The 17,028-nt window shown below is 45.3% G+C and overlaps 1 protein-coding gene across 2 annotated transcripts in view; it reads right to left on the bottom strand.

Moving 5' to 3' along the window:
- The window catches only part of COG3 (component of oligomeric golgi complex 3), a 115,020-nt gene that overhangs the window by 54,450 nt on the left and 43,542 nt on the right, over positions 1–17,028 (bottom strand). For both annotated transcript variants that reach the window (XM_053305637.1, XM_053305636.1), the window contains exons 9-11: positions 15,973–16,016; positions 15,252–15,378; positions 14,297–14,388 (exon numbers count right to left, since the gene is read on the bottom strand). In XM_053305637.1, coding sequence (XP_053161612.1) covers positions 14,297–14,388; positions 15,252–15,378; positions 15,973–16,016 — 263 coding nt within the window. The remainder of the gene's footprint in view (positions 1–14,296; positions 14,389–15,251; positions 15,379–15,972; positions 16,017–17,028) is intronic.

Genomic DNA, 17,028 nt, shown 5'->3' with positions numbered 1-17,028 from the left:
AGAGGTCCGATATTGCTCTATTCTTCAATCCTTGTCTTATTGGTTCCATGTAATATTCTAATTTTCTGAGATTGTGGATTTGGGGTTTTCATGAGCTGTACGCCATGATCATCACAATTATAACAAATTTAAGGCTTGACTTATCTCGCTTTGCATGTAATGCGTCTGTCTCATATATCAGTTTCACCTTTTAATTTGCATTACTGAAATTAATGGACTTTTGCACGATATTCTAATTTTCCAAGTTTCACCTGTATATCACCAAAGTATATAATAAAGTTATTTCTTTTTTATTCAGTTCACCCAGATTTCTACTTGTCTATATTCATGCTCACTTGACCAGGGTTTTGTAACGCTTAGGTAGTTCTATTCCAGGGAGGACAGATACGAATACAATGAATATACTGCTTAAGAAAGAAAGAAAATGGCTCCCAGTCCCCAAATGGCTCACAATCTTAAAAAAAGAGATACAAGATAGACACCAGCAACAGCCATACTCTAGCAACAGCCATTGAAGGGGTGCTGTGCTGGGGATAGATAGGGCCAGTTGCTCCCCCCCCCCACTAAATAAAGGGAATCAACACTTTTAAAAGGTGCCTCTTTGCTCAGTAAGCAGGGGATGGTAGCAGATTTGAGTCAGAATGGTAATTTGGAGGAACAGTTCTGGTTTTTGGTAAGAGCAACACATGCCACTAACTACTCTCCTACCAACCATCTCAGATAATATAACAAAAAGAAGAGGGGGCAAGGGGAGGATAAAAGAGAAGAAGAAGAGAGGATAAAGGAATAATGCAATAGGCACTGTAGTCCCATTGATGTTTTGATGAGTGTTCATAAGGTAAGTAGTTTCCTGTAGGCTTTTAAAAAAATAGTATTTTGCTTATATGAGAGTTACAAACTAAACAGAGTGAGTACACAGCAAAGGCAGAGATGGGGAAGGTTTACACCAGAAAAGAGGAAAGAAAAACAGGTTGCTTACCCATAACCAATGATCTTGTAGTGATCTGTTGCAGTCATAAGAATGGGTTCTGCACCTGCGCGGGACCATTCATGCAGAATTGACCAGCTCCTCAAAGTGTTCTTCCCCTGCCCCTTACACGGGGTGAGTCTCTTCAGTTTGGGCGGGCTAGTGTTTTCACCTCGGTTCCTGGAGGACCGACATTGAGATCCCAACATTGTATTGCAGCAGTGAACATCTCCACAAGGTAAGTAGAGCTTTCCCTCACTTTGCAAATAGACAATGTCACTTTGCATACTGTAGCAGGTCCAACAGAAGGGTCTTCTGACTGTAACGGATCACTACCAGATCATTGGTTATAGGTAAGCAACCTGTTTTATCTGGATCATGATCCATTGCAGCCATAAGAATGGGTGACTAATGAGCTGTCAGACTGGAGGCAGGTGTAGTATGCTCAAGAGGTAAGACCCTTTTCAGCACACCCCTTGCAAAGTTGGCCTGAGCTGCAGAGCAAAGGTCCAAAGTGTAATGCTTGACAAAAGTATGCTCAGAGGACCAGGTGGCTGCATTGCAGATGTCTCTGAGCCTGATACCTGCCACACGCTCAATAAGTAGCACACGCTCGAGAAGTAGCACACGCTCTACTAGACCCTCTAGTTTAGGAGGGTCCATTTTTTGATGTTTGTAAGCTAAGAAGATCACAATCCAGTGGGAGAGTCTCTGTCTTGAGATTCGGTAACCTTTCACGGTACCCACGGTACTCACAAAGAGTCGTTTTATCTTTCTATAGAGCTTTGTCAACTTCAGGTAGAAAAAGAGAGTCCATCGAACATCCAGGGAATGCAGCGAGTGCTCCAAGGGTGTTGTGAGATTCCAGAAGAAGGTCGGTAGGATGATGTCACTATTAATATATGGAAATCAGTGACTATTTTAGGTCTGAATTCAGGGTCCATGCATAGCACTACTTTATCCTCATGAAACTTAGTATAAGGCATATCTATGCATAGGGCATTTAATTCACTGACATGACGAGCCGATGTTATGTCTAACAGAAAGGCTTTTTTCAGTGTCAGCAACTTAGAAGGTGCCGTAGCTATGGGCTCAAATGGAGACTCCATCGGGGCTGAGAGAATGAGAGAGACACTCCATTGATTGGTGGGCCACTGGATCAGCGGGTAAAGGTTGTTTAACCGCCAGAAGAATCTTTTTGAGTCTGGTGAGTGAGGATGGTTTTCCAGTCCAATCCAAGATGGCGGGCAGAAATGGTGGCCAAATGGACCTTGATGGAAACATTGGCCAGGTTACTTCGCTTCAGGGATGCAAGGTAAAGCAAGACTTCCCGTGAAGTGGCTGCACGGGGTAGGAACCCGTGTTCCTGGGCATAGAGTCTGAACCATTTCCACTTGCTGTTATAGCTTACTCAAGTGGATTTCTTCCAGTTGTTTAGGGTAATGTCCGGCAAGAACCCATCCTCCATGCGGCCAAGTTCAGAGTCTTTAGGTTGGGATGGCGTAGCCCCCCGTTTTTTTTGCAGGAGAAGGTCATTGTGTTTGGGCAGACGTCTTTGGCAACCCCTCAACAGTCTGAGTGGCTGTTGAAACCATGGCTGCTGTGGCCACCACAGGGCTATCAAGATGCAGTCTGAAGATTCCTGAAGGATTTTCACCAGTACCCTGTTCAGCAATGGGTAAGATGTATAGAAATTTTTTGACCCCAATTGAACTGGAAAACATCTCCTTTGGAGTCGTGGCCAATGTCTGCCCTCGAGCAGTACTTGGGGACACTTCTTGTTTGTGAGTGTAGCGAACAAGTCAATTTCCAGCATGCCCCAGGCTCGGAACAACGGATGGAGGTACTGAAGGTTGACCTCTCATTCGTGCTGGTACAGATAGGAGGACCTGTTGAGACGGGCTGCCAAGATGCTGTCCACTCCTTTAATGTGGATTGGGACTAGGCCTATCTGTCTCAGTATGGCCCAGTTCCAGATCTGGAGGCTGAGCATACAGAGGGAGTGGGAGACTGTTGCTTACTGTTGATTCAAGTAGATGATGGCTGTGATGTTGTCTAGACTGATTTGGATGTGTTTCTCCGTCAGGGGTGGCTGAAATGATTTGAGGGCCTGAACCACCACCAGGAGTTCCAAGAAGTTGATGTGCATCTGGCGTTTTTTCTGAAACCATAGACCCTGAGCTTGCAGGGCCCCGCAGTGGGTGCCCCAGCCCCGTAAGGACGCATCCATCAGCCATGCTGCTGGTTGGGGTACCTGGAAGGGGACCCCCGAAAGCAGGTTCGTTCACTTTGTCCACCATTGCAGAGACAGAAGGACCTGAGATGGGATCGTCAGCAACTTCTGTGCACTATCCACATTTGGACGAAACATGGAAAGAAACCAAAGTTGGAGGCATTGAAAACTTAGCTTGGCAAAGCGCACCGTATGGAGCTGTGAGTCCCAGCAGCTTTTGAACTGCGTGTCCCCTCTGCGTGGGTTGGTCCATCAATGTCACTATTAGTGCTTTGATGCGGAGGAAGTGCTCCTTGGGCAGAAAAGCACTTTGCAGGGGTGCAACAAGGACCGCACCTATGAAATCTACCCATGTGGTTGGCTCCAACCTGGACTTCAACCAGCTGACCTGAATGCCCAGTTTTTCGAGAAGATTCAGGACTACTGAGACCTGCAAAGCTAACTCGCTTCTTTGTCTACTTGCCAAGAGCCAGTTATCCAGTTAGGGAAAGATAGTTATGCCTTATGCCCGAAGGTGAGCAACGATGACAGCCATGCACTTCGTAAAGACACAGGGTGCTGATAACAACCCGAAGGGTAGGACATTGTACTGAAAGTTGTGATGACCCACTGTGAACCTCAGGTATTGTCTGTGGCAGGGTTGGATCCTGATGTGGAAATACACATCCTGGAGATATGTCACAAACCATTCCTCCCCGTGGAGAACAGTAAGGATGCTCTGCAGCATCACCATGCGAAACTTGTGCACGTCCACATGATGGTTCAACCATCATAAGTCCATTATCAGTCTCAGTCCCACATCTTGCTCGGGAACTTGGAAATAGTGGGAGTAAAACCCCTGCCTCTGATCTGTCCATCGGACAGGCAATATCGCCCCCTTGCTCAAAACAGTTTGAACATCATCCATCAGTAACAGGAATGCAGGTGTGTACTTGATCCTGTTGAATGCTGGCAGGGTCTTGAACTTGATGGCATAGCCCATCTGGACTATGTGAAGGACCTACTGGTCTGATGTTCTGTTGCACCATGCAAAGGCATGACTTGCCAGCCTGAATGTTGGAAGATGGAATATGGGACTAAGTCTGACAGTAGAGGCTCTTGAGCAAAGTGAATCAGTGGACTGGCCACTTGATCAAAGGTGCTGTTTTTGAGTCAGCAGATTTGGTGCATTGAGCTTGAGAAGCCCTAGGCTTTGGGTTAAAAGGTTTTCTCTTGAAACATTGATAAGTCTTATGGAAGTCCTTTCTGTCAGTTGGTTTGCAACCTGTATATTTCCGTTGATTATAATGGCAATACTTTGGTGTAAAGGATTGAGTCTGAGTAGAGAACGTTTTCGCAGTTGACTTCGATTTTTTAATGGAGTCCCATCGAAGGGCAGGTTCTCAACCCTCTCCTTCATGTCGCGTTGTAGTGCGACTGACTTCAGCCAGGCATGCCTTCTCAGTGTTATAGCCCCAACCAGAGTCCAGGATTCTGTTTCTGCTAAGTGCTTAGCATTGGCCAACTGCTGGCGTGTGAATAGCATGACCTTAGCGTGTACTTCATTAGCCAGGAACTCTTCTGGAGAAAGGTCAGCTTGTTGCTCAAAAAGATCATCCCAAAGGAAGTGCATGTATTTTGTAAAGCAAGCAGTATAATTGGTGATTTTAACCACTAGACAAGATGTTGAATAGATTTTACATCCCAAGATGCCCAACTTGCGCCCTTCTTTATCACTCAGAGTAGTGCGGCCAGATTTAGAAGAGGCGGCACAATCTATCACGATTGAGTTAGGAGAAGGATGTTTCAGGAGGAAATCATTCTCATCCTCCTGGATTCTGTATAGGTTTTCCAGACTTTTCGAAGTTGGAGCTGAAGTTTGTAAAGTCTGCCAAGCAGACTTGGCAACTGTAGAAATAACCAGCAACATGGGAAGGTGTACTGGTTGGGTCAGAGCTGATGCCTTTTTGGAAATCTGGTGATGAAATAAACGCATTTCTTCATTAGGTGAGATCTTATCAAAAGGCACCACTTAGAGGGGTGGATCCTCAGGATGATCAGACAAGGTTGTAGTCGAAGTCAAAGAATCAGAATCATAGTCATCTGTCAACAACACGATGCAAGGTGCAGTAGAGGCAGGAGTCTTTATTTTTGGCATTGTCAGTGGTGGAGTAAGTGGTAACAAGCGTATTCTGCATAGGTTGACTCTTGAAAGGTCAGGGTTGAAGTACCTCTACATTTTGGGTAGAGATACAGAATAGTGAGACCAGACGCTTCGGTATAGTGTCCATTTTTTGACTAGGAGAGGAAATTTGCGTCAACATCAAAGTCATAACCAGGGTAGGTACCGGGGTGACTTGCGTCAATGTCGAGAGTAGTGACATAATTGGGATCAGCAACTCTGGAAGAGGAGTGACTTGTGCAGCCGTCGGAACCATCGATTTCGACAGTTGACGTCGAGCCTTCCAAAGTTTGTAATCCTGGTAACTGGAAGGGAGACCAGGGGAATGAAAGCAGGTAGCATCTCCCACTGCTGCATCAGTGAGTAAACCTTGCAAGGTAGCACAATCTTTGGCTTTCCTCCAAATGTGTGGGCTGGCAGGTTGTGGTGTCAAGAGTCGACTTGTGGTCGGTTGGAAAGGTAGAAATGCCGACGACATCAACGCACCCTGAGTTTTCAGCATTGACAAATACATGCCATCATCTTCAGTATCAAGCCCGTGGCCCAAGAATCCATAGAAGGTGGAACTAGAATGAGTACTTTCGCTGGAATCTAATAGATTCAACAATCTTTGGGCATCATCCGGCTCCAGAGTAGCCTGCTTACCCTCACCCTTGACATAGACATTGAAACTGAATGAAACCAGCAAAGGACAGGAGGGGGCAGCAACTGTGTGTGTTGCCAGCAAAAGTGTCTGCTTCAGCGTCGGTGTTGGCAAAAGAGAACATTCTTGATGTTGAGGAGTCGGTGTCGACTTCGACATTGTAGCCGACAGTAAATCTCCGCCATGAGCAGACTCCACAATCAGGACATCGGGGGACATAGAACATAGGAAGCTGCCTTATACTGAGTCAGACCATAGGTCCATCAAGCTCGGTATTGTCTACACAAACTGGCAGCGGCTTCTCCAAGGTTGCAGGCAGGAGTCTCTCTCAGCCCTATCTTGGAGATGCAAGGGAGGAAACTTGGAACCTTCTGCTCTTCCCAGAGCAGCTCCATCCCCTAAGGGGAATATCTTACAGTGATCACTTATCAAGTCTCCCACTGATATGCAACCAGGGCAGACCCTGCTTAGATAAGGGGACAAGTCATGCTTGCTACCACAAGACCAACTCTCTGACCGACTGGACGCAGGACCAGTCTGAGGAGTCCTGGTTACCGACTGAAGTGTCGTTGGGGAAGGAGTAGCACGGGATGTAGCCTCAGCGGCTGTTTTCAGAGTCTTGTCCTAGTGCTTTTTGTGTGGAGGTGTTCCCTCTGCATCGGAACTTCCATGTTGAAACTTGTGTTTCTTGAGATGGCTCGACTCTGATGGGGGCTTTGGCACCTTAAATAGATCGGTGGCAGTAGATATAGAAGTCCGGGCTGAGGATTTAGACTGTGCGGTGGCAGTCCGACATCAGTTTTGACACCGTGCTCAAGATTGACTTTGACACCATGCCTGATGTCGAAGGTTTGGGTGATGCCGGTATTGGTGTGCCCAGGTGAAGCACCTCATCGTAAAGAGCTGCCCTCAGTCAAAGAACTCTGTTTTTTCTCATATGATGTGAGAAAGTTAAGCAGATTTTACACGTAAAGGTATTATGCTCTTCCCCCAAGCAGCATAAACAAGAGTCATGGTCGTCAAGTTTTTTCCTTATCCATAGTGGAAATAACAATTTAAATATACTTAAGTGAAAGTTCAGATCCCAAGTCCAGTCCGTACATGGTTGCCAAGAAATCGATATATCGCTTATCGATATAAGGATTTAGAAATAAGAGTTATATGGTCCAGTCTGAGGTTGAAATATGTTAAAACTAAACTATTTAAAAAATTATTTTCTCACAGGAAAAATCATTCTGAGGAGCTCTGTGTCTGAGGTACCGACACAATGGTGGTCATAAAGGAACTGAGGTGAAAATGCTGGCCCACCCAAACTGAAAAGATGTACCACGTGCAAGGGGCAGGGCTAAATGTTTCAAGGAGCTAGTCAATTTTGCCCGAATGGACCCATGCAGGCGCAGAACCCATTCTTATGGCTGCAATGGATCACGATCCAGATCCAACTGTATTCTAGGACATGTATCACAGCCCAAGACACAAACCCTATGCTGGCAGAGAAGGGATACAATGACTCAGTTTAGGAAGCACCCTAGGAAAGAGTCTTAGACAAAACCAGCCAGCTATGGAAGGGGAGCCCTGGGATCAAGCAATGCTTCCACTCTCTGTGCTCAAATAAGCAGTTTTGTAAAAATCTGAAAACAAGGTCAAGACTGACTTCGACACTGGGCCCAAAGCCAAAGGTTTGGGGGATGCTGGTATTGGCGTGCCCAGACAAAGCACCTCATCATAAAAGAGCTGCCCCGATCCGTGATCAAAAGCATGGTTTACCTTGTAAAAATCTAAGGTCAGCAGGATCCTCAGATCAAAATGTTTGAGACTGTCTGTTCAGCTCAGCATCCTTTAATCCTCAAAAATTCAGTTTACTAAATAAAATGATTTATTTATTTTATTATTTATTTATTCAATTTTTATACCGCCCTTCCAAAATGGCTTACAATTTAAAAACCCATTAAAATCAGATAACAATTTTAAAAAATTATAACACAGTATAAAACAATTAACAATTAAAACATCATAAAACAGTAATTTAACAATCACAATTTAAAAACCCTGAAAAACATGTTACAACATTAAAACCAGTTACAACTATTTAAAAACCCTGGAAGGCCAGTAAACCCGGAAGGCCAGTAAAGAATTCAAATTGCGTATTTCTGCCGGGAATGTATTCCACAGCCCAGAAGCAGCTTCAGAGAAGGCCTGCCTCTGAGTCACCACCAGATGAACCGGTGGTAACTGGAGAGGGACCTCCTCTGATGACCTTAACGTGCAGTGAGGATCATGTAAAAGAAGGCGCTCTCTAAGATATCTCGGACCCAAGCCATTCAGGGCTTTAAAGGTAATGACCAGCACTTTGTATTTTGCCCAGAAACATATCGGCAGCCAGTGTAACTATTTCAAAACAGGCATAATATGGTCTCTCCTGGTTACACCAGAGACCAATCTGGCTGCCGCATTCTGAACTAACTGAAGTTTCCGAACTACGTAGAAAAGCATCCCCACGTAGAGCGCATTGCAATAGTCAAGCTGGGAGGTTACCAGTTGATGCACCACTGTTTTGAGGTCATCCTTTTCAAGGAATGGGCGCAGCTGTCGAATCAGCCAGAGCTGATGGAAAGCACTCCTGGCCATGGCCTCCACCTGAGATACTAGGGTGAAGCCTGGGTCCAGGAGTACCCCCAAGCTGCACACCTGCTCCTTCCGGGGGAGTGTAACCCCATCCAGCACAGGAAAATCTAACTCACCCCTCAGATTCTGAGCCCCCACAATGAGCACCTCCATCTTGGTTGGGATTCAGCTTCAATCTGTTATCCCTCATCCAGCCCATTACTGCCTGTAGGCAGGCATTTAGAGAATGAGTGCCATTTCCTGAAGATGAAAGGAGAAGTAGATTTGGGTGTCGTCATCATACTGATAACACCCAGCACCAAACTCGTGATGACCTCACCCAGAGGTTTCATGTAGATATTGAAAAGCATTGGTGACAGAATGGAGCCCTGAGGAACTCCATATAACAGCTCCTGTTTTGAGGAGCAACTGTCACCAAGCTCTATCATCTGGAATCTACCCAAGAGATAGGAGCTGAACCACTGCAGAGAAGTGCCCCCATCCCCAACTCCCCCAGGCGATCCAGAAGGATACCATGGTTGATAGTATCAAACGCCGCCGAGAGATCCAGAAGATCCATCAGTGTCACACTCCTTCTGTCGATTCCTCGGTAAAGGTCATCCATCAGGCCAACCAAGGCTGTCTCAACCCCATAGCCAGCTCTAAAGCCAGTTTGAAATGGGTCTAGATAATCAGTTTCCTCCAAGACTGCCTAGAGCTGGTCGGCTACCACCCTCTCAATCACCTTGCCCAACCAAGGGAGATTGGCCTGTAACTATCCATCACTAACGGGTCCAGGGAAGGCTTCTTTATGAGTGGTCTAACCATTGCCTCCTTCAGACAAGGAGGCACCCTACCATCCCTCAGCGATGCATTTATGATATTAACTAGGCCACCTCCAACAATCTCCCTGCTAGACAGAAGCAGCCAAGTCAGGCAAGGATCCAGAAAACAGGTGGTAGGCTGCACCGTCCCAAGCAGCTTGTCCACATCCTCAGGAGTCACAGATTGAAACTGATCCAATCTAATACTGCAAGAGGGATCGCTGGACACTTCCTCCATAGACCTTGCAGAAATAGTGGAGTCCAAGTTGGCCCAAATACAGGAGATCTTGCTCGCAAAGAACCCATTAAAAGCATCACAGCAGAACGACCCCGTTAAATAAAAATAATAGCTAAGTATTGAATTTTTCTGTTCTTAATTGTAAAATTAGAAATGGTTTCAATACCAGATTATTCCTGTTTAGTAAGAAGGCTAAGAAGCCAGCTTTAGCAATGTTTATTTTATATTCTGCAGCCCTGCTCAATTTCATACACATCAATCTTTAATTTTCTTATTTTAGAGGTCTCCCTGCTAACTGAGCAAAGAGGCATCTTTTTAAAGTGGTGATTCTCTTTATTTAGGAGCCGGGAGAGCAACTGGACCTATCCACCCACAGCACAGCATCCCTCCAGTGGCTGTTGCTGGCGTCGTTTTGTTTTTTAAGATTGTGAGCCCTTTGGGGACAGGGAGCAATTTTATTTTATTTTATTTATTTCTGTGTAAACCACTTCGGGAACTTTTGTTGAAAAGCAGTATATAAATACTTGTCGTATCCATATTCCTTGACCATCACTGTAAGCAACTCTAAATAAGAACTGAACAGACAAGGAGAAAAGGATCAATCTTGCCTTGCGATTCTAAGTACTTTAAGTTGTGAAGTAGATGGACCATCTATTCAATTAAAAAAAGAATGTTTGGTCAAAAGATTAGATAAGGTTATGTCCTGCATTATCCAGGAAGAACAGCAAAGTTTCATTCAGAGTAGGATATTGATTTACAGAAACCTCCCGGGCTGACTAGCTAGCTCCTCTTTGCGCCCCGCCCGTCTGCACGTGCCTTGCAGCTTCCGTTAGAATCGACGGTTGGGGCGCCTCTCCTTCAGATTTCTCGCAGACCGCCATATAAATGACGATCCGCACACCAGCATCCCCTAGTCCAGGCATTCTGCAGCGGGGACGGCTGGGAGGGACTTATGAATACAACGGATCACATCCAGATCATAAGTTACAGGTAAGCAACCTGTTTATCTGGATTGTGATCCATTGTATCCATAAGAACTGGGTGTTTAGCAAGCTACCCCATAAGGAGGCGGGTGCAGATGACCCCCAGCTATGCCAACACACGTTTCAACACTGATCTTCCAAAATTCACCTCCCTAGCCATCCGCAGATCCAGAGCATAATGCTTTACGAATGGTAGATGCGATGACCATGTCGCCGCCAGGCAGACATCTGCCATTTTAATGCCTGACAGATGTGCCGCAGACGTTGCGTAGGCCCTAGTAGAGTGAGCCCGAACCGTCTTTGGCGGTGTTATCTTCTGGCTTTTATAGGCGAGGAAAATCAGTTCCACTAGCCAGTGAGCAAGTCTCTGGCGAGAGATTGGACGGCCCTTGCTACGCCCCCGGAAGGAGAGAAAAAGCTTTTTACTCTTCCTAAAGTCATGAGTTCTCTCCAAATAGTATAGGAGTGATCTACGCACGTCCAACATGTGGAGGGCCTTCTCTAAGTCTGTCTCCGGACTACTGAAAAAAGTTGGCAGCACTATGTCTTGATTTAAGTGGAAATCTGTTACCACCTTCGGCAGGAATCTCGGATCGAGACGCATCACAACCTTGTGTGGATAGAATTGAGTGTAGGGTCTATCCATCCGCAGGGCCGTCATCTCGCTCACTCTCTTAGCCGATGTAATGGCTACCAAGAATGCCACCTTCAAAGTCAGAAACTTCAGCGGAATAGTCGCCAGTGGCTCAAAGGGTGCCTCCGTTAGGGCGGAGAGTACTAAAGACAGACTCCACTGCTCCATTGGGCTGCGCACAGGAGGGTAAAGGTTATTAACACCTTTCAGGAAACGTTTACATTCCGGGTGGGAGAAAACCGTGGACCCATCCCATCCCTTGTGCTTTGACGAGATTGCAGCCAAATGCAGCTTAATGGAGACATTCGCCAATCCACTCAGTTTGAGCGATGTCAGGTAACGTAGCACATCCCGAGGGGTCGCACGCAATGGTGTGACACTCTTCCCCCTCATATAACTCTTGAAGCGGTTCCACTTGCAGGCATAACTGCGTCTTGTCGACGCACGCCTACTGTTTAGTAAGATGTTGTTTAATAGTTGATTCTCCAAGCGGTCAGCTTGAGAGAGTGCACATCGGGGTGTAACACCTTTCCGTGTTCTCTTTGCAACAGGTTTGGAGCCTTGGGGAACTTGTGGAACACTGAATGAGACATTCCCAGAAGTGTGGCAAACCACGGTTGGCGCGGCCACCATGGGGCCAGAAGTATGCATTTCGTTTGGTCCCGCAATATCTGCGCAACCACACGGCCCATTAACGGCAGCGGGGGAAAAAGATATAACAGCCCCGTCTTCCAGGACCGTTGAAAAGCATCCCCCAGGGATCCCTGGCCTATGCCCGCACGCGAACAATAATTAGCACACTTTTTGTTGGCAACCGTGGCAAATAAGTCTATCGATGGGACCCCCCAGATCTCGAATACCCTGTCGAGATACATCGGGTTGATTTCCCACTCGTGTCTTTGGTTGAAACTGATGTCCCTGCTGAGCCTGTCGGCCAAGCAGTTGTCTACACCCTTTATATGTATTGCCACTGGGTGAATTGAATGTTGAATGCACCAGTCCCATATTTTTCTCGCAAGTAGGCAAAGAGACAGTGACACTGTCCCCCCTTGATGGTTGAGGTAGGCAATCGCCGTCGTGTTGTCCAACTCCAGCTGCACTGACCGTCCCCTTATCATAGGTTCGAATGCCCTTAGGCCCTCCACATGTTGGACGTGCGTAGATCACTCCTATACTATTTGGAGAGAACTCATGACTTTAGGAAGAGTAAAAAGCTTTTTCTCTCCTTCCGGGGGCGTAGCAAGGGCCGTCCAATCTCTCGCCAGAGACTTGCTCACTGGCTAGTGGAACTGATTTTCCTCGCCTATAAAAGCCAGAAGATAACACCGCCAAAGACGGTTCGGGCTCACTCTACTAGGGCCTACGCAACGTCTGCGGCACATCTGTCAGGCATTAAAATGGCAGATGTCTGCCTGGCGGCGACATGGTCATCGCATCTACCATTCGTAAAGCATTATGCTCTGGATCTGCGGATGGCTAGGGAGGTGAATTTTGGAAGATCAGTGTTGAAACGTGTGTTGGCATAGCTGGGGGTCATCTGCACCCGCCTCCTTATGGGGTAGCTTGCTAAACACCCAGTTCTTATGGATACAATGGATCACAATCCAGATAAACAGGTTGCTTACCTGTAACTTATGATCTGGATGTGATCCGTTGTATTCATAAGTCCCTCCCAGCCGTCCCCGCTGCAGAATGCCTGGACTAGGGGATGCTGGTGTGCGGATCGTCATTTATATGGCGGTCTGCGAGAAATCTGAAGGAGAGGCGCCCCAACCGTCGATTCTAACGGAAGCTGCAAGGCACGTGCAGACGGGCGGGGCACAAAGAGGAGCTAGCTAGTCAGCCCGGGAGGTCCCTGCGCAGGCGCAGAAACCCAGTTCTTATGAATACAACGGATCACATCCAGATCATAAGTTACAGGTAAGCAACCTGTTTTTATCCCTCACCAACTGCTAGGGTTCTCTTCTGGCAAAACCTTGCCATTCACATTGGCAAATTCACAGTTGGCGAGGCATTAAAGTCTTGCCATTCACATTGGCAAATTCACAGTTGGCGAGGCATTAAAGTCTATGGGAAACAGCAACTGTAAAATGATCTAAAAATAAAGGGGGGGGGGAAACAACAAGAAAATTGCTAAAAAATATATCACACAAAAACCCTGTAATATCACCAATAGCCACCAAGAAGAATGAGCAGTCGAACCTCTGGAAGCTTTTTGACCCCCCAAAATCACTCAAAGGCATTTTAAATTGGCAAGGGACAGCAAGGGTCACCAAGAGGAATGAGCAGAACTGAACCCCCCAAAATAGCTGAAACCTCCCCAAAATCATTAAAAAACCTTGCCAACCACAAATATTTGGGCTGCAGTTGGCAAGACGTGTCTCAATTTCCCATTTGCATATACTCAAAACCGCGGCTGGCAAGGGATGACTGTATATCATAGCTTCTGTGCATTGGAAACAGCAGATGACATCCTGAAAAAGTGCACATGAATGGATGCAACTCTCCCACTCTCTCTACGTGCATGCTGTTGCACAAGGGGACAAAACTTCCCAACTCTTCCCATGCTCTGGAAGCAACCTGTAAGATAGGAAGGGTTAGCAATGTGTTTCTTCTCTTACACATCGCTTCCAGAGCTCCCTGGAAATTAAAAAAAGAAAAATTACAGCTAAAAAATAGCTAGTTCCGAATACAAGGAGATTCAAGGCATGAGGGCTCTGCTGTATCACAGATTGCTAAGGAAAGCAGTCTCAAAAAGATCTACTGCAGTTCTGGTGGAATGGCAATCCTACTGAGATATTTACATTTTAAAAGGATTTTATACAGAGAAAGCTAGATTAGGAAGCCCACCTTGGAGTGTACACCCTAAAAAACATAAAAGTTAGTTATGGAGCAGGGTGGAAGCAGCTAAGCAATAGTTTCTCACCTACACCCTTCACTTCTGATATATGTGAACAGTACCATCAAGGTTTAATGCAACAAAAAGGCAAGGTTCTATGTGCTACCTACTCCAGTTTTGGTGTTGGTTTTGTGAAGAACTCATTGTACAGCTGATGTTCATCCTGGCACACATGGACCATAAAGGCACAGCCACTTCGTATCTGAAATCAGCAAAGGAAGAGACTTGTTGTTAATAACCTACATGCACTTTAAAAAGGTGTAACTGGCAACTATTTGATCATGTTTAAGCAACAATATTTGATCTCTTAGATGTTTCAAAACATATTCATTTGTGGGCTCTGCATTTCAAGGACGACACTGAAACTGGAATGGATTCACGAGAGGGGAGCAAAGATGGTGAGGGGTCTAAAAACCAAGTCCTAGGAGAAATGGCTGACGGAGCTGGGTATGTTTAGCCTGGAGGAGAGAAGACAGAAAAAGAAAGGATTTGTTCTCTATTGCTACTGAAGGCAGGACTAGAACCAATGGGTTGAAATTACAAGGAAGCATATTTAGGCTAGATATTAGGAAGAATTCCCAAACTAAGAGCTATTTGACAGTAAAACAATCTGCCTTGGTGGATTCTTCTTCACTGGAGGTTTTCAAACAGAGGCTGGACAACCATTGGTCAGTGTTAATGTATAAGTTCCTTCGCAGAGCATGGGGCTGGACTAGAAAGCCTCCAAGGTCCCTTCCAACTCTAAAATTCGATGACTTATTAAAAGGGGAACCCAATCACAATCTCTTCCAGGTGAAATCCAAGTTGCTTTGTTGAATTTGAATTCCTTATTATGGAAAAAATTGGAAAGGAGAGATTCTCTTTGTATCAGGGTTGCTTTCAGATGCAGAAACACTAACAAGATATATCTGTTTCCCAGAAGAGAGAAAAAACAGTAGATTACATGGAAGCCTAATATTTTACGCTGTTAAAGATTAAGCACAATCATTTTTAAAAAGAGAGAGAATTCAAAAAGCAATTCCACTTTTTGACAAGAAAACATAGGACCATCACCAAGACTCTTACCAGAGCACAATGATCTCTGTTGTTCCGATTAGTTAATTCTGTTACAGTACTAGTAATACTAGGACCCAGTAAGTGCTCCCTCTGATCAAGGTAACATTGATGGATTTCATTTAGCAGTTGCTGGTACCTAGACAAAGAAAGGAATGAGGAAGCATCCACTTCACAGGAGGATTAAATTTTAGGGCCTACTTCCTATTGCAGCTTTAAATATGGAAGATCAGGACAGGTTTTCACTTTAAGTGAAAAACCTATGTTTGGACTGTAGAACTTCAGACTGCAAGGGCTTACATGATAAAGTCCTCTGCATTTTTAAAAAAATTTTAAAAGAGCATATTCCTGCACACAGAAAACTAGCTTATGTGGGGGGCGGGGGGGGGGCTAAAATAGTCATGTCAGGAATGACCATTCTAACCTTTTCCCTCCATGTGCTGGTTTTCTGCATACAGGGATATAGGTTTTGTTTTAAATGGAGAAATATTGTCATGTAAGCCTTGCAGTCAGTCTTTGCCTCTTGTCAGCAAACAAACAACACAAACCAATATCATGCTTGCAACAAAACAGCAACATAAAAAGAAAGTGATGTTAACCACTGTAATCCATTTTAGGCTGAGTATCCAATATATCAGCTGATGATCAAAAAATGAATATTTCTGCATTGGCTTAAAAAATTTTCAATATAATAATTCAATCCTCACAATTGATTTGGTTTCTGAATACTCACTCTGGCATTTTCTCAGCTCGCTGTTCTATTTGTTCAATAATGGTCTATAACAAAAGAGAGTAAGAAATTAAGGGCATGCTGTTGCTTCCCCAAATGGGGAACGTTAGATGGATCCAGTTACTCAAATGCTCATGCTCTCTTATTTTTAATTCCTTGGTTATTAGCTCTGTTGAAAGTTGAGATCTCTTGCGAGTGACCATGCCTAGTTGCAGCTTGATTCACTTCTCCTAGTTAGCTACCTGGCTGTCAGAACAGTGGCATAAGAAGGCAAATCGTATACCAACACAAAGAGCTGTATAAGATGAAGTGAAGGGCAATTCATATAGTAGTCTTCACATAAACTACGGGCAGCAGCGATCTAGGAAGATGCTGAAAGGCATCATCTCATACTGTACGGGAGGAGGCAATGGCAAACACACTCTGTGGGTGTCAGGAGTTGAAATCAACTTGACAGCACACTTAACTTTACACACAAACACCCCTAGGAGTATAACTTGAATAATGGAGGAGAATGATTATCTGGACTCATTTCAATCTGAGTCCTGGCCTGGTTTTGGGTCTGAAACAGTCTCAGTCATTCTGGTAGATGATGAGCTACATCAGAAGTTATGTCAGGGGAACTATGTCCCTATTAGTTCTGCTAAACCTGTCAGCTGTTTTTGATACCAACAACCATGGCATCCTTCTGGACCACGTGGCAGAGAAGAAGTGGGATTGGGGGCATTCTTCTGCAGTGGAGCCAGTCTTTCCTGTCTGGTTCCAGAAAGTGGTGCCGAGGGACTCTTGCTCAACATCACAGCCTCTGGTCTATGGTGTTCTGCAGGGTTGTGTCTTGTCCAACATGTTATTCAACATCCACATGAAACTGCTGGCAAAGGTTGTCCAGGGATTTGGTATGGGATGTCATCAATACATTAATGACACCAAATTGTACAACTCACTACAATTCCCAGCCAGGGAGGATGTGAAGGTTCTGAATGAGTGCTTGGAGGATCACTAGGAAGGGGATGGAAAATAAAACTGCTAATATTATAGTGCCTTTATACAACTGATGGT

Source organism: Hemicordylus capensis, chromosome 3 (assembly GCF_027244095.1).
Source record: "Hemicordylus capensis ecotype Gifberg chromosome 3, rHemCap1.1.pri, whole genome shotgun sequence".
NCBI lineage: Eukaryota > Metazoa > Chordata > Lepidosauria > Squamata > Cordylidae > Hemicordylus > Hemicordylus capensis.
Note: the sequence above shows the minus strand (reverse complement) of the source record. Positions and strands in the feature narration are given on the sequence as shown.